Raw genomic sequence first — 25,621 nt, 5'->3', positions numbered from 1 at the left:
CCATTCTTTGGATTGTCTTTTCATTTGATAGTATCCTTTGATGTGCAAAAATTTTTAATTTTGATGACATCTAGTTTATTGATTTTTGTTGTTATCTGTGATTTTGCTGTCATATCCAAGAAATCATTGTCAAATTCAATGTCATAAAGACATTGAATAGCTTAAGCTTGTAAATTTAAGTTTAGGTGTTTGATCCAATTTGAGTTAAACTTTTTTTTTAAAGATTTTATTTATTTATTGACACACAAAGAGAGGCAGAGACACAGACAGAGGGAGAGGGAGAAGCAGGCTTCATGCAGGGAGCCTGATGTGGGACTTGATCACCAGTCTCCAGGATCACACCCCAGGCTGCAGGCGGCGCCAAACCCGCTGCGCCACCGGGGCTGCCCTGAGTTAAACTTTTGTATACATTATAAAGCTAGGGGTCCACCTGCATTCTTTTGCATGTGGATATCTGATTTTCCTAGGTTGACACCTTTGTTGAAAGTCATTTGACTGTAAATGCAAAGTTTTGTTTCTTGGATCCCTGATCTCTTCTGTTGTTTTATATGTTCCTGTCCAGGCCAGTACCACACTTTTGATTAATGTAGCTTTGTAATTCACTTTTGAAATGAGAAAGTGTGAGTTCTCCAATCTTATTCTTTTCTAATTTCTTTTGCCTATTTGGAGTCCCTTGAGATTCCTTATGAATTTTAGCGTGGGCTTTTCTGTTTCTTCAAAATATGTAATTGGGGCTTTGATAGGGACTATGCTGAGTCTGGATTGCAGTGAGTGATGCGGACATAGTAACTGTTCTGTCTTCCAGCCCATAGACACAGGGTGTCCCCCCTGTTGGCACACGGCTTCTTTAGTTTCAGGAATGTTTGTAAGGGTAAATTATTTTTAGGCCCTAATTTTTTTTTTAAGATTTTATTTATTCATGAGAGACACACAGAGAGAGGCAAAGACATAGACAGAGGGAGAAGCAGGCTCCCTGTGGGAACCCAGTGCAAGACTTGATCCCAGGACTCTGGGATCACGCCCTGAGCCGAAGGCAGATGCTCAACCGCTGAGCCACCCAGTGTTCCTAAACCTTAATTTTTTAAATTATCAGTGTCAAGAATGAATACCATTTCTTTAAGATATTGGGATCAACAAAATTTTACTTTCCCTTATTCCTTTATTTGTGACCAAATGGCATATATGAGGTTGTCAGGTACTTCTATTCATATCTTCTTATGTGGAAGTCTGAAATAGTCTTTTAAGATAATTCTGTAATTCAGACCTCCTACCAGTGTTCTTTCCTAATTATTTTATGCAAATCACATTCTTTTGAATTCTCTAAAATTTGAGTTACTTTGGTTTTTTTTCCCCCTCTCTAATTTGTTAGGTAAAGAGTGAGAGAAACATGAGAGATGTCTCCTCTGACCACTTTTCCTGGTGTTAGTCCCACCACTCAGCTCTCCTTTTTATCAAATTTATTTTTCCAGATAAAGTTATAATTTGTTTCCATTTATTTATTCAAAATTGTGATAAAAATTCTATTTATCCCCAATAAAACAGAGCCCTTGGTTTAAATGAATTTTATTTTGCACTATTCATGCATATTCAGTTCAGATGTGCTCACTATTATGCTAGGTACATTGGAAGTATAAAGAGAATATTGGATGTGTTTAGTGAGCTTTCAGAAAAATGAGGCATGCACACAAAATAATGAGAAACTAGTATATAGTTAATGATTACTATCAAAATAAATGAGTTAATAACTAGTATAGGGGTAATTATTATGACCTTAAGAGATCACAGATGTTTTAATGAAAAAGTCTCATCTTTTGGTCAACCTTGACAAATGGGAGAAAGATTGAAAAACAGATAGGAGCTTATTCTACTTAAGGAAAGCCAGAAACAAATGTTTAAAAATATGAATAGCTATTTGTTCTGGGAATGGTAAATGGAGACCAACTTGATTCTAATGTATGATTTATGTTGGAAACAGTATTGGAAATTTTTATGTGCATAGTTCAGACTCATGTGTCCAAAGCACTCGTAGTTTTGGAAGTAACCCCAGTGCAGTGTGGGGACTTTTGAGTGGGTTTTGGGCAAGAGGGAAGGTTATTTTAGGAACTTTAATCCTGCAGCGTTGTTCCATCATGAGTCATCCCTATTAGAGTGCAGATGAATTCACACTGTGAAATGATCAGTTAATCCTGAGTCTTTAGAAAATGTTGTTCCAAAGCTTTCTTGTGAAGATACAGTCAGTTTGCATGACTGTGGTGTGCAGTAACACCATAAAATGAACTGTTTTCATGTCTTAGGTTTGAACAGATTTAACCACGAGATTCTCATTGCTATGGTGGTAAAAAAGGATTCCTCAGTACCTGTCATATTTGAAAGCCTTTACAATGAGGAACTTCATAGCTATTTTTTGAGAAATAGAATGGACATTTAACTTCTTCGTTTTGTTTTATGAGCGTACTGATTGTGGTCTGCTTGACTCCTTAAAATGTTTTATGGTAGACTTGGAATGTTAATATTTACAGGAAGGAAAATTTTGTACTGTTTTATTAAAGCCTTTAACTGTATGACTACAAAGCAAAATAACTTTGCATATTACTCTATTAGGTCTTTATCAGAGAGTAAAATTATGCTTTATTTGGAAAGGTTTGCCTAGATAGGAGAGTAATACCCTGAGAAATAGGGTATATAATAGGTATATAATAGCTGCCTTAATAGAGGGAAAACAGAGTTCCTACTTCATAATGAATAATGTGTGAATCATAAAAGAAAAATGGGAGATCACTGGAAATACTTAGTTTTTCAAAGTTTTTGGAACTTCTTCCTTAAATGCTTTAGGGATCCAGTAAAGGCCAGGAAAGACAAATAGTTGAAAGTTTCTTGGACTTAATCCTTTCATTTCAATATTAATGGAAATAATGCTTCTTAAATTTGGGTATTTATATGAAAAACATACCTTTTAAATGGCAGTATGGTATAAACTATAAGGATTTTATAATGCTGTTTAAATATTTTTACATTACTTTGTTTTGAACTTTGGATTCAATTTTGCTTATTATGCGTAAGATTTTGAACATCCTTGTTTAAAACATAAAGTTCCTCATAGTGGGATACAAAATTAATATTAAATATTTATGCTCCTTTAGACATTGTTGAGACAGATTACATGCATGTGTATACTTTGGTTTATATGCTGCATTGGTAGTGGCTAAAAGTATGACCCTACAGGCAATCTTTTCAAGCAGATAAAACTGTTGGGATGCTTTCCCAGGACAATGGGGTTGCCCTCCAGGCGTATCTCTTCAATGCGGTCCCGAATATAACGGGTGTCATTAGCCTTGCAGAATGTATCATCTGTGATTGAAGTTATGTTGTTAAACTGAAAAATAGAAGGGAAAAATTGTTCAGAAGTTTGAAATCAACCTTTTGTATGCTATGTAATAGGATCTTGCAGAATATTCTATCTAAAAATTGATTTTGAAAATATTGTGTATCCTGTGTATCCTCGTAATAATAAAACTCTTTCAGCACGACCAGAGTCTCCCTCCAATCCCCGCCTTTTTACACCTATGGTATTATGTTGGAAGAACACATTACGTATTACTCAGAGTAATATCCATGTGGCAGAAAATTCTAAGCATAAATAAGATTATACTAGCTAGAGAAACCATCCCATTCTAGAGTGTCAATTCAAAATGGGTACCATGTCCTTAAAAATTCCTTAAAAAAGTAAAAAGGACAAATGTGAATTCTTGTGTTGATGAAAGACCAATTTTAGCTTAGTTTTTTTTTTTTTTAAGATTTTATTTATTTATTCATGAGACACACACACAGAGGCAGAGACAGAGACACAGGCAGAGGGAGAAGCAGGCTCCATGCAGGGAGCCCGATGTGGGACTCAGTCCTGGGACTCCAGGATCACACCCTGGGCGGAAGGCAGATGTTAAAACCCCTGAGCCACCCAGGCCTCCCCATGTGTCAGATTAACTGGGAGATGCTAAATGCACACCTGACAACAGACTGTACTCTAACAATAGGCCTTATACCTAGGTTGCTGATCCTTTCTTGGTTCTCTGGACAGCTGGGGCTTTCAGGCAGGTGAATGAGCTGGACTCTAAATATAGTAATATTTCGATAGGCAAAATTTACATGTGAATAAATGAATTTCCTAGTGAGTTCCAAGACTGACCAGTAGTAATTTAAATTAAAGTCAGATATTGTGAAAGGAGCAATCCTACCTGTAGATGAATTACACGGAGACTTTCTGGTAAATTAAGAGGCACAGATTCCAGGGCATTGTGGTCCAAGTAGAGGAAGGAGAGGTGGTTGAGTTTCTGTAAGGAAAAGGTACTTGGCTTGAGCGTCACTGAGGTCAGTACATTACTTTCACAGGACTCCTGCTGTGTACACATGTACATGCATATACATGTGTGTACCTGTGTACATGAATATATATATGTGTGTATACAAGTGTATACAGGTATTGGTGTAACACCTATCAGTGCTATTAATTGCTGGTTTGGTAGTTATTTGGTTTTGAGGATTTTTTTGTTTTCAGAAGTAGTGTATTTTCGTCCTTTAAGAAGGATGATAATGCCCTCCTGCATCCCCACGTTTCTCTCTGCTCATCTGACCTGATTTCTAGCAAAATGAATACAGACATATCTTAGAGGTATTGTGGGTTCAGTCCCAGACCACCACAATAAAACAAATATTACAATACAGTGAGTCCAGTGAATTTCTTGGTTTCCTGTTGTATATTAAGGGTACATTTACACTATACTGCAGTCTATGAAGTGTGCAGTAGTGTTAAGTCTAACAGTGTACATATCCTAATTAAAGAATACAGCTAAAAGCTAACCATCATCTGAGCTTTCAGTGAGTTGTAATTCCTAATGACAGATCACCATAACACATGTAATAATAATAAAAAAGCTTAAATTATTGCAAGAATTAGCAAAATGTGCAGAGACACAGTGAGCAAATGCTGTTGGAAAAGTGGCGCCAGTGGACTTGCTCCATGCAGGGTTGGCACAGACTTTCAGTTTGTAAAAACACAGTCTCTGTGAAGCACAGTAAAATGACGCACAATAAAATGATGTGTGCCCATGCTCCTAACTGATGTGCTTGTTAGTAAGATGTTTCCCAGAGCAATTTATTAAATACTTTAGTGAGGTTTGACTTTTTCCCTGGAAAGGTCTATGTTGAATTACTCTTCATGATCAGCAAGCTCATTGCTGTGTATTGTTTTATGATTTCAAGATGAAATGCAAGTGTAAAATTCAGAATATTCAAACCCTTCTTTTGTGAAGTGTTGATCCACTCCTTTTTGGTCTTTACTATTCGTTAGTCCATGGCTTACCAGTCGGAATCACATAGCTTCACATTATATGGATTTTTTTATTTGTTTGTTTTTAATGTGAGTCCTGTTTTGAAAAGTCTCCTGATAATCCCTTAACTTTTGAGGAACTCTGATGTGCCTTTAGAATAATGTCCCTTACAGCTGAAAAAGAACTCCTTAAGTGTAAACAAACAAAAAAAAAAAAAAAAGAAAAAAGAAGAAAGAAAAATGGAGTATTTTTACATCTTCTGACAGATTATTCATTTGTGGACAAATTGTACATTTGTGTGATTATCATTAACTTTATAATACTTGATAGAGTTTCTATTAGTTGTTATCACTAGAAGCCACAAACTTCCCTTTTGATGAGGTCTGCTGCCAATAGTAGCACGATCATCTTTTTATCTGGGGTTCCTCCCAGGACCGGGAGCGGGTTATCACCTGTGCAGGACTGGGCTGAAACAGTGATTTCTCCATAGGCTGTGCATTTGGACACAGCCTAGCTACCTTACCTTTTTCCCGTACCTGTATCTTGAGTTATTAAATTAAGAAATGTATTTAATGTTAGTACATATAGGATTTTATACTAGTTGTGATTATTAGAATTCAAAAGAAAGTCTATAGAATTTTATGGGCTAATATTTTTCAGTAGTAAAAGTAAAATTCAGTGTTTATTTTTGGAGCAATAATTTTCTGGCATGTGTAAATTACTAATATGGTAAGGAAAAGAAACACAGGAAAACTCCCATTTTGAGGTTTTATAGCATTCTGGTGCCATGAGGGTACAAACCACATCTGTGTAAATGAGTATTTGCTGTGTGAACAGGTGAAAAAGCTGCAACACAATGTAGTCCCACGAAACAAGGTAAAGTTATGTACTCCAAGCGAGGTGCACAAAAACTAGATTGAATGAGCCCAATAATAGGACTATTTATTGTGGAAATAATGTCTTCATTTATGAAATTAAAATAGTTTTTAAATATAAAAATTTTAGAACAGTATTTCTTTTATCATATCATCATTGGTTGTATAAAACTGATACTGTGTTTGGTCATAATATAAAATACTTACTTTGAAAGTATTTGCTTTGATTCCTCTACTCTTGATTTTGTTGTATTTTGCATTAAATAAAGTGAGCTTAGGAGGAAGAACTGGAAGTTTCAACAGTTGATTTTCAGCTAGTGTAAGTTCTTCTAACAGAGAAAGTTTTGAAAAAGTACCATCTTCTATATCTTCAATCAGATTTCCCGTAAAATCAAGTCGTCTTAAGTTAGCTTGAAGGAAAAATACACAGAAAATATACAAAAAATTTGAAGTTAAAGTTTCATTTATGTGGACTGAAGAAAAGCATTGGTTTAACAGGTCATTCAAATATCTTTTATTTTTAGTATCTAATAGGGTGTAATTAGTAGATCAGTAAACATTGTTGAACTCAAGGTGAGCATCTGCTCTGTGCCTGGCCCGATGGCCTTTCTCACTCAAGTCCTGGAATCTCAGGGTTGGAAGGAAACTTAAAGTTCATAGTGTCCTTCCATCCTTCTGTGTTTGAATTCTCAGGATGCTGAGGCAGTTTGAAACAAATTCTGGTTGCAAATCATAGGAAGTAAGCATAATATTTGATTGAATAGAATCATGTAGGTATATTTTGGACTTTACACCAGCATGTTGCATTGTGAGTGTAGGTATGTTATCTTAATCTCTCTATACCTTACTGCTTAATAACAACAAATAGGAACATTCCCTAATTTGTTAAAGTGATGCAGACACAGACATTCAGTTTATGTGTTTGACTTTTATATGTCTAGGATGGTAAGGAAATGAAGTCACTTCTCATTCATTATTTGTGGTGGTCCCTGCAAACACTGAGTTAATGACTATGGACCATTGCTCCCTGGGAATATACAGGGTTGGGTTCCTATGAGCCTCTGGTCACACATTTACATCAACCAATTGGTACAAAATTCTATGCATGTTTCTGTTGAAAAGCACTGTAGTTAGTATGTATTAGTGATACGTTAACATTGAACTCATCATGACCATGAGCACTGCAGCTCACGCTGGAATGAAGATGACCTCACACAGTGTCTTTGTGAGCAGCTTGAGCACTGCACTTGGGGACCACGTTAAATAGGAAAAAGCACAGCAGTTTGGAAGGTGTGATGCTCAGAAGACTGGACAGGACACTTTACAGTGTAAGAGCTGATACAGGATGGCAGAGGTCACTTTGTTTGACATTGGCTGGGTAACCCAGGTGTGTTGCCACCATGCACATGTCTACATATAGAGACTTTGGGTCACAAATTTTACCAAGTAGGTGAGTTTGAAAGTGTACATCCACAACTAAAGAGGCAAAATTGTCCTTGGACCGGTTGGGAGCTACCAGTTACAGCGTGAATGCTCTTAAGGTGGGTCTCCTAAATGTGCAGTGGGCCAGTGTGCGTTTCTGGGCGTGATTTTCTTCAGACGCACCTGACAACATAGCAGGCGAGAGGATTCTTTAGAAGTTGTGATCTAGGCCTGGGACTTGGCAATACAGAAGTGGGGCAATGTGGTGCACTCATGGCAGGGGCCCTAGAGGCCAGCATCCCAGAAAGGGGTTAAAAAATGCATTAGCTCCACATGGGAATTGTGTGAGGAATTTGGTGCTGGTTTGTGACCATGCCTGGGCCTCTCCTCAGACCTAAATTGAAATCTCTGGAGACTAGGGCCTGGTAGCAGTATTTTTATTTTTAGTACACAGCCAGGTTTAAGAACCCTGAGTTAGAGTACAGAAAAGCAGACTCTATGCTTGTGGTGAAGGTAGCATTGTGAATCAGTTATTGGGATTAGAGAAGCACTCCAACTATGCTGGTGCTCCTGCCGGGCTGAGGCAAACGAGTCTCAAAGTCCTGAGGTTGAGAAGGCATAGTTGCCCAAATGTTAGATGGGCTGTCAACATAGACATCGAAGTCACCAATAAAGAAAGATGAGAGGGGACACTTGAATGGATAGGAGATGAACCAACAAACCAGTCGATTTTTGTGGGAAGTATGTCGATACTTAAATACTCCAGCAGTGACTACCCTAGATGTGATGGGCCACAAGTGCCTAAAAATGTGTGTTTATATGAGGTTAATACTAACGTGAGTTAAAATGAATTATTTAAAATTAACTTACGTATATCTGCAAAATCTCTCGCAGTCAGCTTTTTAATTTTGTTGAATCGTGCATAAAGATAGGCTGATTCCTTTGGCAAGGGTGGTACAGCATCAATGTCAACTTCTTCACAGTATACAGAACCACTTAAGCAAACACACAACAAGCACGTGGGCATTTCTAAATTGGGAAACAAAACCATAAAAATACAAACTGATATGCTTTTATCCAGCTTCCACTGTGCATGATTATTTTGAAATTCATCTATTATCACATGTATCAGCAGTCCATTCCTTTTTATTATAGAGTAGTATTTCATGGTATTAATATAGTCCTTCCTTATGGGTTTTTGGTTTTCAGGTTCAGCCAGGTTTTCTGGCTATTTCCTGGGAAACCTGCTGTGAACATTTATGTAGAAGTCTGTGTGGATGTAATTGCTTTTGTTTCTCTAGGGAGAATAGGCTAGATCAGAGTGGCTGAGCACCTGCAGAGGAAAGCCCCACACTGTGTTCCATACAGGTTGTGCCGTATCACAGTCCTTCGGCAGTGCCTGAGAATTCTAGGTTCTCCACGTCCTCCTTGGCATTTAGTTTGATCAGACTTTTTAATTTAGCCATTCCAGGGAGGTATGTTGTGGTATCTCATGTTCTAATTTATATTTTCACAATGACGAATAAGTTGAGCAATTTTTTTATAAACTTATTTGCCTTCCACATATTTTCATGGTAAAGTGGTCATATCTTTTGACTATTTTTATTTATTTTTTTAAAAGATTTTTATTTATTCATCAGAGAGAGAGAGGCAGAGACACAGGCAGAGGGAGAAGCAGGCTCCATGCAGGAGCCTGACGTGGGACTCGATCCTGGGTCTCCAGGATCACGCCGTGGGCTGCAGGTGGCACTAAACCGCTGCGCCACCAGGGCTGCCCTCTTTTGCCTATTTTTAAAATGATTTTTTGTATTGTTATTGAATTATGAGTATATATTGTAGGTATAAGTTGTCACATTTCTGTTTTGCAAATCTTTTCCTCCGTGTGGCTTGTCTTATTTTCTTATCAATGTCTTTTGACTGGGAAACATTCTTTTGCTTCCACATTTTTACTTAAATTCTAGTAAGTTAATACATAGTGTAATATTGGTTGCAGGAATAGAATTCAGTGATTCATCACTCACATACAACACCCAGTGTTCCTCACAAGTGCCCTCCTTAATGCCCATTCCCCATCTAGCTCCTCCCCCACCCACTTCCCTCCATCAACCCTCGGTTTGTTCTCTAGAGTTAAGAGTCTCTTATGGTTTGCTTCCCTCTCTCTTCCTTTTTTTTTTTTTTTTTTTTTTTTTTTTTTACTTCCCATATGTTCATCTTTTTTTGTTTCCTAAATTTCCCTTATGGGTGAAATCATATGGCATTTGTCTTTCTCTGACTCCTTTCACTTAGCGTAATACCCTCTAACTCCATCCACATCATTGCAAATAGCAAGATTTCATTCTTTCCGATGGCTGAGTAATGTTCCATCATATGTATGTGTATATATATATATATATATATATATATATACACACACACACACATATATATACACACACACGCACACCACATCTTCTGTCGATGGACATTTGGGCTCTTTCCATAGTTTGGCTTTTGTTGATATGCTGTTATAAACATCAGGGTGCATGTGCCCCTTCTAATATGTATTTTTTTTTCTGTATTTTTGTATCTTTTGAGTAAATTCCCAGTAGTGCAATTGCTGGGTCATAGGGTAGCTCTATTTTTAACTTCTTGAGGAACCTCCACACTGTTCTCCACAGTGGCTACACCAGTTTCCATTCCCAGCAACAGTGCAGGAGGGTTCCCCTTTTTCCTCATCCCTACAATCATCTTTTGTTTCTGGTCTTGTTGATTTTAGTTACTCTGCCAGTTGTGAGGTGATTTCTTATTGTGGTTTTAATTTGAATTTTCCTCATGCCAAGTGATGTTGAGCATCTTTTCATGTGTCTGTTAGCCATTTGTGTGTCTTCTTTGGAAAAGTGTCTATTCATATCTTCTGTCCATTTCTTAACTATATTATTTGCTTTTTGGGTGTTGAGTTGGTAAATTCTTTATAAATTTTGGATACTAACCCTTTATCAGATTATGTCATTTGCGCATGACATCTCCCGTTTCCTATGCTGCCTCTTAGTTTTATTGTTTCCTTCTCTATGTAGAAGCTTTTTATGTTGACCAAGTCACAATCATTCATTTTTGCATGTTTCCTTTGCCTCTGGCAGCATGGCTAATAAGAAGTTGCTGTGGCTGAGGTCAAAGAGGTTTCTTCCTGTGTTCTCTAGGATTTTGATGGTTTCTTGTCTCACATTTAGATCTTTCATCTTTTTTTTTTTTTTTAAAGATTTTACTTATTTTTAGAGGGAGAGTGTTGTGTGTAAATGGGGGGAGGGGCAGAGGGAGAAGGGGAGAGAGAATCACAAGCAGACTCCACACCAAGTGTGGAGCCCAAATGGGGCTCTATTACACAATCCCAAGATCACCACCAGAGCAGAAACCAAGAGTCAGACATTCAACCCACTAAGCCACCCAGGCACCCCAGGTCTTTCATCCATTTTGAATTTATTTTTGTGTGTGGTTTAAGCAAGTGGCCTAATTTCGTTCTTTTGCATGTTACTGTCCAGTTTTTCCAGCACCATTTGTTCAAGAGACTTTTTTCCATTGGATATTTTTTCCTGCTCTGTCAAAGATTGGTTGACCATATGGTTGTGGGTCGTCCATTTCTGGGTTCTGTATTCTGTTCTGTTGATCTATGTGTGTGCTTTTATGCCTGTAAAATACTGTCTTGATGACCACAGCTTTTTTTTTTTTTTTAAGATTTTATTTATTTATTCATAGAGACACAGAGAGAGAGAGGCAGAGACACAGGCAGAGGGAGAAGCAGGCTCCATGCAGAGAGCCCGACGTGGGACTCGATCCAGGGTCTCCAGGATCACTCCCTGGGCTGTAGGCGGCACTAAACCGCTGTGCCACTGGGGCTGCCCATGACCACAGCTTTGTAATATGACTTTGTAGTCTGAAGTTGTGAGGCCTCCAGCTTTGCTTTGGTTTTTCAGAATTGTTTTGGCTATTTGAGGTCTTCTGTGGTTCCATACAAATTTTAGGATTGTTTCTTCTAGCTCTGTTGGTATTTTGATAGAGATTGCATTAAATATATAGATAGCTTTGGGGAGTATAGACATTTTAACGTTTGTTCTAGGAACAAACATGATCATGAAATTTTTTCCCATTTTGTTGTGTCGTCTTCAATTTCTTGCATAAGTGTTCTATAGTTTTCAGAGTACAGATCTTTTACCTCTTGGGTTTATTCCTGGGTATCTTACTATTTTTGGTTCATTTGTAAATAGGATCAATTCCTTGATTTCTTTTACTGCTGCTTCATTATTGGTGTAGAGAAATGCAACAGATTTCTGTATGTTGGTTTCATATCCTGCGACTTTGCTGAATTTGTGTCAATTTTAGCAATTTTTTGGTGGAGTCTTTCAGGTTTTCTACATAGAGTATCATGTTGCCTGAAAATAGTGAGTTTGATTTCTTCCTTGCTGATTTGGATGCCTTTATTTCTTTTTGTTGTATGATTACTGTGATGAGGATTTCCAGTACTGTGTTAAAATAGTAATGGTGAGAGTGGACATCCTGTCATGTTCCTTACTGTAGGGGGAGGGCTCCGAATTTTTCCTCATTGAGGATGATACTAGCTCTGAGTTTTTTGTATGTGGCTTTGATGATGTTGAGGCTTGTTCCTTCTGTACATTTTATATTTTAATGAAGAACAGTTAATTCCTTTATAGTTGTACTTTTTGTGTTGTATTTAAGAGATCTTTGCAACACTACATTATTATCCTTTTTTTTTAATTATATAGGGTAAGCTCTTGATATTTAGGTTTGGGGTCCATTTTTAGTTAATTTTTATATATGGTCTCGGAAAGAGTCAAAGCTCTTTTTTTTTTTTTTAACCTAGAACTACCTGACTTTTCAGCATCATTTTTTGAAAAGATTATCTTTCCCCCAGTATGTTGCATTGGCTTTAGTGTAAAAAACCAGTTGACCCTATTGTCTAAATATATTCCTGGATACTTCTTGTTTATTTTTTTTAATTTTTTTTAAAGATTTTATTTATTCATGAGAATACACAGAGAGGAGATAGAGGCAGGGACACAGGCAGAGGGAGAAGCAGGCTCCATGCCGGGAGCTTGATGTGGGACTCTATCCTGGGTCTCCAGGATCACGCCCTGAGCTGTAGGTGGCGCTAAACCGCTGAGCCACCGGGGCTGCCCCTTCTTGTTTATTTTTATGCTAATATACAATTTTGTGCTTCCTGTAGCATTTTAGGTACTGTAAATCCTCCAACTGTATTCTTCAATACTGTTAGGCCTATTCTGAGTTCCTTGCATTTCCACATCACTTTCAGTCAGCTTCTTGATTTCAAAAAGCCTGCTAAAAATTTAATTGTTATTGAGTTAAATATGCAAATTGTGAAAAATTGGGGCACTTAGGTGGCTCAGTGATTGAGGACTGTGATTGAGTGATTGCCTTCAGCTCAGATCATGATCCCAGGGTCCTGGGATTGATTCCACATCAGGCTCCCCACAGAGAGCCTGCTTCTCCCTCTGCCTGTGTCTCTGCCTCTGTGTGTGTGTGTGTCTCTCATGAATAAATAAATAAAATCTTTAGGAAAAAAAAAGTCAATTACCTGTTGCTCCATGGGCTAAGATGGACATTGTGTTAGTAGGCACAAAAGTGATGTGAATCTTCTCCATCTGCCTCAGAGCTCATGGGTAACCAGGTACAGTGCCATCCAGCAGTAATGTTTTGCAAGGAATGATTTTTCCTGAGCAGTAAATCTCCACCATGGGCTTAAAATATTCCATCACCCATGTTGTAAACAGATGTGCTGTCCCCGGCTTTGTTGTTCCATGTAAAGCACGTCGGTGGAGGAGATCTGGCATGATTGCCAAGGGCTGCTTTTCAGAAGGGTCAATGAACATTGGCTTCCACTTAAAGTCACTGGCTGCATTAGCCCCTAACAAAGTCTACCTGTCCTTTGAAGCTTTGCAGCAGACATTGCCTTCTTTCTAGCTGTGAAAGTCCTAGATGGCATCTTCCCACAGAAGACTGTTTCATCTGTATGGAAAATCTGTAGTTGAGTGTGAGCACCTCCGTGCACTCTCTTCACTGGATCTTCGGGATCACTGGCTGCAGCTTTTCTGTCAGCACTCGCTGCTTCACCTTGCACGTTTACATGATGGAGACAGCTTCTGTCCTTACCCCCGCCACCTTCTGCCAGCTTCCAGCTTTCCTTCTGCAGCTTCCTCACAGCTGCTCAGCCTGTGCACAACTGAAGAGTCAGGGCCTGGCTCTGGGTGAGGCTTTGGCGGAAGGGAATGTTGTTACTGGTTTGAGCTTCCATCCAGACCAGACTCTCCATGTCAGCAGTGAGGCTGTTTCACTTTCTCATCATTCAAGGGAGTTCAAGGGAGTAGCCCTTGGAATGTCCTTCAAGAACATTTCCTTTGCCTTCAGACCTGGGCTCCTCGTTTTGCACAAGAGGCCTTGGTTCTGGCCTGTCTTGGGTTTTGACGGGTGTTCGGGGGAAGGTTCATGTCTAGCTTTCGATGGAAAGTGAGAGATGTGTGACTCTTCCTTTCACTTGAATGCTTGGAGGCCACAGTAGGGTCATCCATTGTCTTAATGTCAGTAGGGTCATGTCTCAGGGCCTAGAGGGGCTCCAAGAGGAGTAGAGAGATGGGGGGATGGCTGGTCCCTGGAGCAGTCAGAGCACATACAACATTTATCAGTCACGTTGCCTGTTTTCTGTGGGCATGGCTCATGGTACCCCCACATCATGGTGTTGACATTAAAGATCACTGATCACAGGTCACCGTTACAAATAAATGGACAAGGTTGAAATATTTTGAGAGTTCCCGAAGTGTGACACACAGGCATGAAGTGAGCAAATGCTGTTGGAAAAATGGTGCTGGTAGACTGGTGCCACACAGGGTTGCCATAATTAAAAAATAAAAATAAGAAATGCAAAATTTGCAGAGTAGAGTAAAACGGGGGTCTGTACCTCTGTGTCCAAACTATGGTCTTCTATTGTAGTCCAGCACCACCATGGTCACTCTGGCCTTCCCCGCCTTACCACATTTATAGCAATTTCTCCCACTCTGAGAAACCTGGCTCTCATTATCCAGGGTAGTATTTTACTCAGTACTAGTAATTTACCCAGTGTAGTGTTTACCCAGCACTCACACATTAGTTTCATTATTGTTGACCTGTAATGCAGTAGAAAACAAACCTGGAATTGTACTGTTTGTCCATTCTATTTTGTCTTTAGCCTGAAGTCCTATAGTCAAAATCCTGTGTTTAAGGGTCACTTGGATTAAATTTGTTTCCTTTTAGTGTGTTATGTTATTCATTTAAAATGAAATTGTTTCCAATTGTATGCCAATTCTATCTCATCTTTGTTGATTTTTATTTATAAATGTATTTGTTAGTTTACCTGTGTGAAATATAGCCTTGTTCTCAAATCAAATCTATACAGAAAGTGTATACTCAGGGAAGTCCCAGACCCTCCTGCCCCCCATCTCTCTCTCCTTTCCACCACTGGTCCCTTCTGTGACAGGTTGCCTTTCTTGAGTTTCTTCTCACACAAGTGAGCTGATGTATTCTTTCTTTTTTTTTTTTTTTAATTTTTTAAAATTTATTTATGATAGTCACACACAGAGAGAGAGAGAGGCAGAGACATAGGCAGAGGGAGAAGCAGGCTCCATGCACCGGGAGCCTGATGTGAGATTCGATCCCGGGTCTCCAGGATTGTGCCCTGGGCCAAAGGCAGGCGCCAAACCGCTGCGCCACCCAGGGATCCCTGATGTATTCTTTCATCTCTTTTCTTCGATGAAAGGCAGCATGCCATAGTCTTTTGCACTTTGATGAGAGGTGTTTTTTTTTTTTTTTTTCCATGTAATATATTCTGGAAATCACTTCTTGTTCATAGAGATCTTCCCTATTCATTTTTATAATTGAGTAGTATTCACCGGTGTAGATTTTTTGATAAATATTTTATTCATTTATGAAAGACACACAGAGAGAGGTAGAGACAGAGAGAGAGGGAGAAGCAGGCTCCATGCAGGGAGCCCGACGTGGGACTCCATCCTGGGACCCCAGGGTTACTCCCTGGACTGAAGGCAGGTGCTAAACCGCTGAGCCACCCAGGGATCCCCCTCCCTGGTGTAGATTTGCTATACTTCATCCAAGCTGTCTTCATTGTATGGATTGTTAGATTGTTTCCAGAATTTTGCATTTGTGAGCAGTGCTTCTGTGATGGTATGTATGTATATTCTTCCTTTCAGAGGTATATTTGTAGGGTAAATTCCTAGAAGTTGATTGCTATATCACAAAGTAAATGCATGTTTGGTTCTGTTAGATATTTTTTTTAACTCCTGTCGAAAGATATTATACTAATTTGTATTCCTCCCAGCAATATATGAGGGTTTCTGATACTCCATGGCCTTGCCAGTGGTATAATATAACAGCTTTAATTTGTGGCTATCAGGTTAAAAATTTATATCTCAGGGCAATTTAAACTTACATTTCTCTATGTGTGAGATAGAACATCTTTTCACATGTTTAAGGGTCATTTTTATGTCACTTTTTGAATTGTCCTCATATTTTTTGCTGTTTTTTCCAATGGATTTTTAGTCAATTTTTTCCTGGATTTTTATGTGTTATTTATAAATTAGAGATACTAACTTTATTTCTCTCAGGTTTCAGTTGTGTTTGACTTCATTTATGATGATGCTCTTTACCACGAAAACATTTGATTTCATCAAGTCAAATTTATTGATCTTTTTTAGTATTTTGTCTGGATTTTGAGGCATCCCACACCCAGATTATCGTCTCATATTTGCATTGTTTCACTTTTTACATGTAGACCCTAATTTATATGGAGGGATTTGTTTTTCTGAGTAAAGTATGGATCTAATTTTTGTCTCTTCAGTTGACCACTCAGTTGTCCAACACCAGTTTTTAAAAATTTTTTTGTTTTCATTTATTTATCTAAAGACTTTATTTGAGAGAGAGCGAACATGAGCAAGCGAGCAAGAGCAGGAGTAGAGGCAGGGGGAGAGGGAGAGGCAGACTCCTTGCTGAGCAAGGAGCCTGACCGTGGTGGAGCTCGATCCTAGGACCCTGAGATCATGACCCGAGCTGAAGGCAGACGCTTCACGACTGACCACCCAGGTGCCCCTAAAGTTCTTATTTATATTCCAGTTAGTTAACAGCCTTGTTTTTTAACAATCACCATGATTTGCAGCCCCTAGCAGCTCCGTTGGTGGAGCCTTGGTCTCTTGATCTCAGGGTTGTGAGTTTGAGCCTCTATGTTAGGTGTAGAGATGACTTAAAAATAAAATCTTTAAAAATACCATCTTTACTTCAGTGATTTAAGGTGACTTCTCTATGATATACTAAATTTCTATATGTATTTCTATTTCTGAACTTTCTGTACTTGCACCAGTATTACATGTATTTAAACACAGAGACTTTGTGTTCTATTATGAGATACATCTGGTTCCTGAGGACAACTGTCATGTTTCTGTGAGTCTCTGGCTATTTGTGCAAATTTGATTTTTCCATGTGAACTTGAGAATCAACTTCACCACCTTTTAAAGGAGGTTATTGTAAATTTAGGGAGAGCTGACATCTTTATGATACAGAATCATCCTATTCAAGAGCAAGGGATGTCTTTCCAATTAGTGTGTGTGTTTTTTTAATGTTGTCATGTGAAATGCTGTTCTTTGATAGATCAAAAATAAATACATAGGAACAATTAAGAAAGATGTTATTTTATAATTTTCTGTTTTCATTGAAGTGTATATTATTTATATATATAGCCATCTCTGTGTCTTCTGTAAGTTTGTTGCAATTAAGAATTCATTTTATTTCCATTATCCTCAGGTTGCACATAGTATTTGCAGATCATTGTTGCTAAGTCACTGTTTCTGAAATTGATTTTATGCAGATGGAAGCACACAGTGTGTACTCGGGACTCGGATTGTTCTTGAATGTTCCTGCCCCTGATTCTCACTCATAGCACGGGGTGGCAGTGGATGTCCCAACTAACACACCAGCTGACTTTATCATTGGAGATAAAAGTCCACTGTTTGAATTTAATATAGCTTGAGGTCATTTTTTATACCATAAAGAATAAATTTCCATTATCTATTTATTTATTATTAAAATGCTCCTTTTAAGATAATTAGATGAGAGGGTATGCACACTTACCATCATTTTCCTTCTTGAGGGGTGGTAGCATTACACGCTCATCTTTTTGTAATTGAAGACTTTTCTCTTCAGGTAGTATAGTTTCTTTTTCCTATTAGAAAAGTAAAAAATTGTTATTAGGTTTGAAAAAGCCTAATTTTGAGTTTTAACTTAAGGTTATGGGGTGCCTGGGTGGCTCAATGGGTTGAGCATTCCAACTCTTGGTTTCAGCTCAGGTTGTGATCTCAGGATCATGGGATGGAACCCCACGTTGGGCTCCACGCTCAGCAGGGAGTCTGCTCGGGATTCTTTCTCCCTCTCCTTCTACCCCTCCTCACCTCTCTCAAATAAATAAATCTTAAAACTAAAGAGCGTAGGATCACAGATAGCACCTGTCTTCTCATGGTCATAGTGGCACTCCTTTGTGCTGCATACATAATTCCACTTCATCATTCATTAACTTATAAGGCAAATATTTGTGTAGCTTGTTTTCACTCCAGACTGTCAACTCCTTGAGTATAAGAAAGAACCAGGTCTGTTTGTTTGTTTGTTTGTTTGTTTGTTTTTTAAATCTCCAAAAGCTGAACTCTGTGCCTCCTAATTAATATATTGAAATTCCAAATGGGAGCTGAAAGGGGCTCTCTGACTCAGAATTTAGTTTTTCTGAAGTGAAACTTGAAATGAGATCCTCTTTATGTAGGGTAGGTCTTTTAATTGTTCTTTATGGTCTTGCCTTAATTGAGTTCCTGATGGCAGATTTTACCATGTTCAGCAGGATTGAAGCACAAGTCATGGTGCATGTGCTGGGCACTGAGCAGGCTTTTGGCTTCTTCTGCATGTGGCCCATCATTACCTACATGCCTGCAGTACACCTGGCCCTTTTATTCTTTCTGCCTGCCCCACTGGGACCTCCAGTCCAGGCTGTTAGCCCTGGGGGTCCATATCACTCTCTCCTATCCTGGAAGGGAATATTTTCTGCCATTAGACTTAATGTAGATGGCGTGGGGCCACAGTGTGTACTCTCTGAAAGCACATTTGCCTTCCATCTCCATCTTAACTCCTTTTTCCTCCCACATGGCTTCCGCTTGAACAGCCCCTTCACTCTGAATCTGTATATTAAGTGCTGTTGAATTTTAATCCACAAATATGAGTTCCTACATTTATATTAAGAGCAGAACTTCTAAAGCAATGTGAAGAGAAACAAAGAACTTACTACTTTTTAGAGACCATGGAATTTTGAAATTATTTTCTTAACTTAAAGATTCCAATCATCCATGTAAGCCAATAGTTTATTTTTATGATAAGCACTTTTAAAAAGAATTTCTGAAGCTATGACTAGTGGTACCAATCCTTTTTGTCTTAATATTAGGCAAATATAATACCAGCATATTAACTCCATTGAAAGAAATTATAGTGTTAACATTTGGTCCTGTGTACTAAAAAAGAAAAAAAAAACAACATTGTTATATATTTGGCTGCCTTTCTCATTTTCCATTCTATGTGTGCACGTGTGCATGGCACACATGCATACACAGAGTAGGCAGGAGCAGATACTTATGTGCTGCATTAACTTTTTCCTTACCCAGCTTTCATTTCTGTGTGCCAAGAAAACCACAAGTAATTACTCAGCCCATGCAAGTGGAGTATGAAAGATGTGATATGAAGTCATCCCTGCAGAGTATTAACTGAAGGACAATTACAGTCACTTCGTACAAATTGTTAGTCTAAATTGTTGAAACTGATTAAAAATTAAGCCTCACATTGAGGCGTTTTTCATTTTTTGTTACCATATGTAAGTTATTGTGAAATGCTGTAGAAACCAAAATAAGCAGTATTTATTTCCACGAACCACTTCTTTCTAAAATAATAAACCTTAAGCTGGTAATCCAAGATTATTTCTCCTAATACACATTTCTTCTATTTTATTTTGAGGCAATATAATACACAAATATAGGGCATTGTATAACACTACTTATAAATCTTCAACCAGTAAGAGATCATCTTAAATTTTATGTTGGTTGCTATAGATACTGTTTGGTTACAATAGATTCTTTTTATTAATTTGGGAGACATGCATACTTTAAAAATATAATCTTGGGGATATTTTGAATTACTTTCATTTAAAGTGCTTTTTCTTTCCCTTTACCTTATCAGACACATTAGAAAAAAACCTATGCATTTAAATGGGTGACTAATTTAGAAGTTTAATTTAGGGTAGAAATAAAGTACCTTAATATTTTTTCCATCCAGATATTTGTCCTCAAAGTCTTGACTAAACAAGGTTTCTTCAAAATTATCTGTTCCATAATCATAGGTCATGCGTGAGTCCTGCAGAGTTGGTGGTGCTGGCTCTGTCAGAGGTATAAACAGGAGCAGGAAAAGTGTAGACTGCAGAGTCTTCATGTCAGCAAAGTCAAGGTGACTGGAAGTTAATAAAGCTAGTGGCCTGCTGACTGTGGGACAATGCTCTCTTTTTCCCTGGAAGTAAAAACGCAGACCATCGAAGCAATATTTAAAAGCTTAGAGGACTTTTGGCAGGGTATACTCAGTAGGGGCCAGAGAACAATATTTAACCCTTAGTGATCTTTAATTAGATGCTAAAAGTTTTCATGTATCAGTGACGTTCTTAAAAATAGTTTCAGAAAGTGGTTTTATTTATTTTTCTGTCAAAACCCAAGCAATGTTGAAAATTTCAGTTTGTTAATAATTAGGTGCTTTAAACAAGGGTACTTGTATGCAATTGAAGTCTTAGGATACCTGTAGTTTAAATAGTTAAAATGAAGACTCATGATCCTGTCTCATGTGAGTTAAAAATATCATATTTCAACTTTGCTATTTTATAAGAACTCTTGATTTGTAATGGTAGGAATAGAAATAAGTTCCAAGAGTTTTAAAACTTTAAATTTAACATGAAAAGTAATCATTAACACTTCTAGGTGATAAAGCATATGGGAAAAGCCATAATTTTAATTTTCTTAGTCTTGTAATTTTCATTGACATCATTATTTTTAGTTAATAGCATTGCTTTTGGAATTTATACTATGAAAAACACAGTACTGCAGACTAGAAAAAATACAGAATTTAATCAAGGATTTTGAGGAAGATTCTCTTAGGCTTCTCAGTGATGCGCATTTCAGAGTTTTAAAGTAATTTCAGACAGAATCAGAGTTGCTGGTGCTGCATTGTAGATGCCAGCTTGTCAAAAATCAGTGGCTAAAAAGCCTGGTTTTGTGACTTTTGCAGCAAGGTTCTTGCCTGCAGGGATGTTAAAATTATCTAGTGACATATTTAAGTGCTTGTTACAATTGTTCAAGGTAACTGAAACTTAAAAAATTAGAGGTGGCCTTTGCATTTATCAAGACTGTTCGATGAATCCCACATCTTAACAAATGATATTTAAAAGAATATGTGAAAGAAGAGCCTACCGTTGTAGCTTTTTTGAAGCTTTTTGTGGTTTTCCTCAATAGAAGTTCATGCGTGTGTATTAGCCCCAAGTGGTAGGTGAAGGAGGAAAGCTGTGGATCAGTTTCAAACTGCTGCATGGAGTTTCAGGGCCCAGCAGCTTTAAATGCAGTTTGCATGTGGTAGAGATCCTTGCCAACATTCTTTCTCTGGGGTGAAATGTAGTGTGTTGTACTGGAGAGCTGTGCTTAAAACATTTTCAACTGCCGTGCTTGGTCTGCTTCTAATTACCGTAAGCTTGTGTTATTTTTCACATGTGTACCTTGTGTAATGAGCACTAAGGTTTCATGAGTATTATTTGTAAAGACGACATAGCTTTAAAGTCCTGCTTTTTATTTTAATGCTTTCCCAGAAGATAAAAACTTCTGCTTTTTCAATGAAATAAAACACCAAATCAAAACCTAGTTTGTGCTCTTAATTTTATGAGGGGTAAAAATATTGCTGTAGTACCATAATTAGTATATAGTCAAGAAATTTCCAATGCAAAAATTACTTTTAGTATAAATTATCATGTAGTTTAATCATTTGGGGCCCCCCTCCTTTATTTTAGTTACATGTAATAAAAATCCAAGTCTGAGAAATCAGCTTTTAAAAAATACATTTGATTTGTAATTCAGAGTTTTGATAGTAAAGATAGCTTCGTTTGCTAAAATAAGGAAACTATAAAAATCATTTAAATTGTAAATTTGATTTTTAAAAGTTTAAATGGTATTTTAGATAACTATATATGACCATCGTAAAGATTCACTTTCATTTTATCACTCTTTGGTGCTCTTAGCACTCAGGGTAACATTTCTTTCTCCTCTAAACCAAAAATCCAATAGATATGGGTATGAATAAATTTTATTATAAAACAGAAAAGAATACCAGTTTGTTCTTTTCTATTTAAAATTGTCTTTAGAGTCTTTCAAATTATAGCCTGGAAAATCTAAGACTTGAATGCTCATGATTTTATTTGAATGTGAATTATTTTGTATTTTGTTGTGATATTCTCTGGTTTGGGCTGATAGAAATTGACAATTTTATGGCTTTAAGGATACAATAAAATATTCAGAGTCTTTGCAAATATCTTAAAATGAAACAGCAAATACTGGTTAGTTTGTTTTGCACTGTGTGGCAGATTTGTTGGGAAGTGAACAGGATAGATGTTAAATGTCAGATTTAGAGAATCCTAGAGATGGGACGCTTTACTAATGTCAAATACAGTGTGATCCTTTGTACTACAGAAAATTATAGTGTGAGTTATAACATCTCTCCTTGGGAAGTCATGACCAGTGAATACAGTTTTATTGGTATTCATCCATGAAGTAAATTTATTGGGCACCAGTTTCTGCCAGAAGTGCAGACAAATGCACTCAGACTACTAAAATGCCATTTCTCCCCTGAAGGCACTTCCCTGGTTTGCAGTGATCTGGAACAAGTTAACTTCTTTGGACTTCAGTGTTTTTATCTGTTGTACTGTAGTTACTGCCGAGTTTTTCCAACCTCCGCGCTATTGAAATCTTGGAGTAGATCATTCTTTGTGGTGCGTTGTAGGACATTTTGCAGCATCCCCACTCTCTGCCCACTAGATGCCAGTAGCATTCCTCCACCCCTCGCCCCCATCAGCTGTGACAAACCAGTATCATCTCAATACTTTGTCCCTTTGAATGACCAAACACATACTTATAAATCACAGCACGGCAATCCATCCCCTGGTCCTTGAACACGGGTCCCTCACCGCCAAACAATGATAAAAGTCAAAAGATGCTGGTGCACTACCAGAATCCCATTCAGTCATTAATAACTGTTCAGTCATGGGGATCCCTGGGTGGCTCAGCAGTTTAGCGCCTGCCTTTGGCCCAGGGTGCAATCCTGGAATTCCGGGATTGAGTCCCACATCGGGCTCCCGGCATGGAGCCTGCTTCTTCCTCTGCCTGTGTCTCTGCCTCTCTCTATCTCTCTAATTCTATCATGAATAAATAGATAAAATCTTAAAAAAAAACTGTTCAGTCCATGCTCATATTCTCATATCTTATGAAAATGTCTCCCAGGGCAAGGCCACTTAGGTTTGCAGGCTTCTGTGCCAACTGGTCAGGTTCTAAAAGCAGGAGTGGTCTCAGTAACGTTCTTTCAGGTATCTGGTATCATCGAGCTGAGACAGTGTCTCTTGCTCTGAGCCTCTGTCTGGGTGTCTGGGTAACGCTGGATTTCCCTCATTACATAACATACTTATTCATTCCCTTACCTTTAGCTACTGCTTTTTATTCTCTCTGTTTATACCCAAACTTCCCCATCTCAGAGAGGGGTATTGGATCAGGCTCCTGTCCTGGTCTAGGTTGCAGGCAGCAGTACTGGCATGGTGAGTCCGTCCCCTTCAGTCCACTTCTGTTCAGATGAGGTTAGGCACATTCAGCACTGGAGGTTCATTTTACCACCAGGAAGCGCAGTGTTGCTCATGGTTAGCCCCACTTTTATCAGGTGGGTGAAGGCACATTTTGCCCCATTAGGCCCCTAGGAATTCCACTGGAAAGGCTGTAGACATGGAATCGTCCTTGCTTCCAACCCTTGTAGTGGCAGCCCTGGTCCACTGTGTCAGTTAGGGGGAGAAAAGAAAAAGCTGAGGTGATGTAGAGAACAAAGAGCAAAGGCACCTCCCCCCCCACTCTTTCCCAGATCCACCAGAAAACACATAAATGTATCCAGTGGGGACACTCCTTTAGCCACATTCATGTTCACGTTGAGGTGAGCACACCTGTGCAGGCTTGTAAGCCAACCTTTCCTGTTTTAGACAACCAATGTTTAATTGCCCATCCTAGTGCTCTATAAAATTCTTTCCGTAAGCTGTTTCTCTCTGCTTGCGGTTGGACATTAGGTGAGTTCCTTGGTCTGAGGAGAGGACAGCTGGCTGTGGAGTATTTTCTTTTCTGGTTTTCTGTATCACTCTGAACGTTTGCATCTATCACCAGGTCAGCAAAGCCCAGTCCAGAGTCAGTACCTCTTCCTGTCAGGAACCCTTGATAGCCTCCAAGGTGACCACATCGGGGTGCGTTCTCAGACACGTCAGGACCTTTCCATAGGGTCTCTGCTACACAGCACCTGTAGCCTCTGTCTCTCCTGTTGCCAGAACAGTTCATATCGGCATTTTGTGCCTCAGAGGGTGCAAGAGATTCTAGATTCAGCCAGTCTCTGCAGTGCTGCAGTCCCCCCAAATGTACTCATTTCCTAGGCCCAGGTGGCTATCTCTAGGGAGCACTTGGGGATGGATGCATGTCGAATCTACTCATCTTCCAAAACTAGAAGACAGGTTTTCTGGTGGGTATTGACATGTCCAACATTAATACACTTCTAAAATACCCACAGTTATTTCCGTAGAGCTGTGTTCCATATGGACATTCCTGTTAGTAGGCCAAGATTCCAATGCCGTTCTGCCTGACCATATGGCTGGGCTATTGGACACTGCTCATGAATGAGTAAAAATCTATACATAGGATCTCTTAACATTGTTTGATTCCTCATCACTGCTATAAAAACAGCATGCAGCTCCACACACCACACTGATCTGTTTTTATATTCTCTAGTCAGGTTGGTGGCCTTCCAGACAGGATGTTGTCCATTCACCTTGGAACTGTTGTCCATAAACCAGGCAGCTCTGTTCTTCAGTAGAGAGCTGTCCATAGGGCACTGTCCACGTGACAGTGGAGTGCAGCCCTCTGCACAGCTCCAGAATCAGTCCTGGGGGCATGGAAAAGCGGTTCCCTGCTCATAAGAATCTCCTCCTTGCATTTCCGGGCACTGCCATCCCCATTAGGGAGTTCCTGCAGCAGCATCCTAGACATGCTAGTAAAGCCCCTCAAATACTAATTCTCTTGTCCAAAGTTCTTACAGTCAGCCCTGGGAGGCCCTCACAGGCTCTTGCCATAGGACCTATTCTAGGCTTCACAAAGGGTCATGGCACAGAGAATTGTCCCTACCAGCACTCCATCTTTGGAAGTTCCAAACACTTAAGCTTACCAGTTTATTAAAGGTTGTGACAAAGGAACTGACTCCACAGTGAATTGAAGAGATGCAGAGGACAGAGTCTAGGGAAGGCATAGAGCTTAGGTGCACCACAATTCTGGCATCTTCTTCTGTTCAACTGGAAGCCCCAGTTACCCATCCTGGGTTTTTATGGAGGCTTCCTTACATAGTCCTAATTGACTAAGTCATTGGCCATTGGCCAAGTCAACCTCTAGCTGATTTATCTCCCCTCCCCCCAGATTGCACGTGGCTTTGGGACTGAAGTTCATTTGGTTCTTCTGGCAGCCCCCAAAGTCATCTTCATTAACATAACAAAAGACGTCTTAATCACCCTCTGTGATTAGGAAAGGGGTTTTGGGAGCTGTGAGCCATGAACCATGAATATAA

At 38.8% G+C, this 25,621-nt stretch overlaps 2 protein-coding genes across 5 annotated transcripts in view; one reads left to right on the top strand and one right to left on the bottom strand.

Annotated features, from left to right (window-relative positions):
- CENPP (centromere protein P) overlaps nucleotides 1-25,621 on the top strand; it is a 218,299-nt gene that overhangs the window by 58,611 nt on the left and 134,067 nt on the right. The gene's annotated exons all lie outside the window — the stretch shown is intronic.
- On the bottom strand, nucleotides 1,548-21,354 carry OGN (osteoglycin). Its single transcript, XM_072842599.1, has 7 exons — nucleotides 21,199-21,354; nucleotides 20,003-20,251; nucleotides 17,795-17,885; nucleotides 8,492-8,650; nucleotides 6,407-6,609; nucleotides 4,233-4,328; nucleotides 1,548-3,373 (listed from the first exon to the last, which is right to left on the bottom strand). The coding sequence occupies exons 1-7, from the start codon at nucleotides 21,313-21,315 to the stop codon at nucleotides 3,203-3,205; spliced, it is 1,086 nt and encodes a 361-aa protein (XP_072698700.1). The 5' UTR covers nucleotides 21,316-21,354; the 3' UTR covers nucleotides 1,548-3,202.

The sequence above is a fragment of the Canis lupus genome, chromosome 1 (assembly GCF_048164855.1).
Source record: "Canis lupus baileyi chromosome 1, mCanLup2.hap1, whole genome shotgun sequence".
NCBI classification, from domain to species: Eukaryota; Metazoa; Chordata; class Mammalia; order Carnivora; family Canidae; genus Canis; species Canis lupus.
This window is presented reverse-complemented; position numbering and strand designations above follow the sequence as displayed.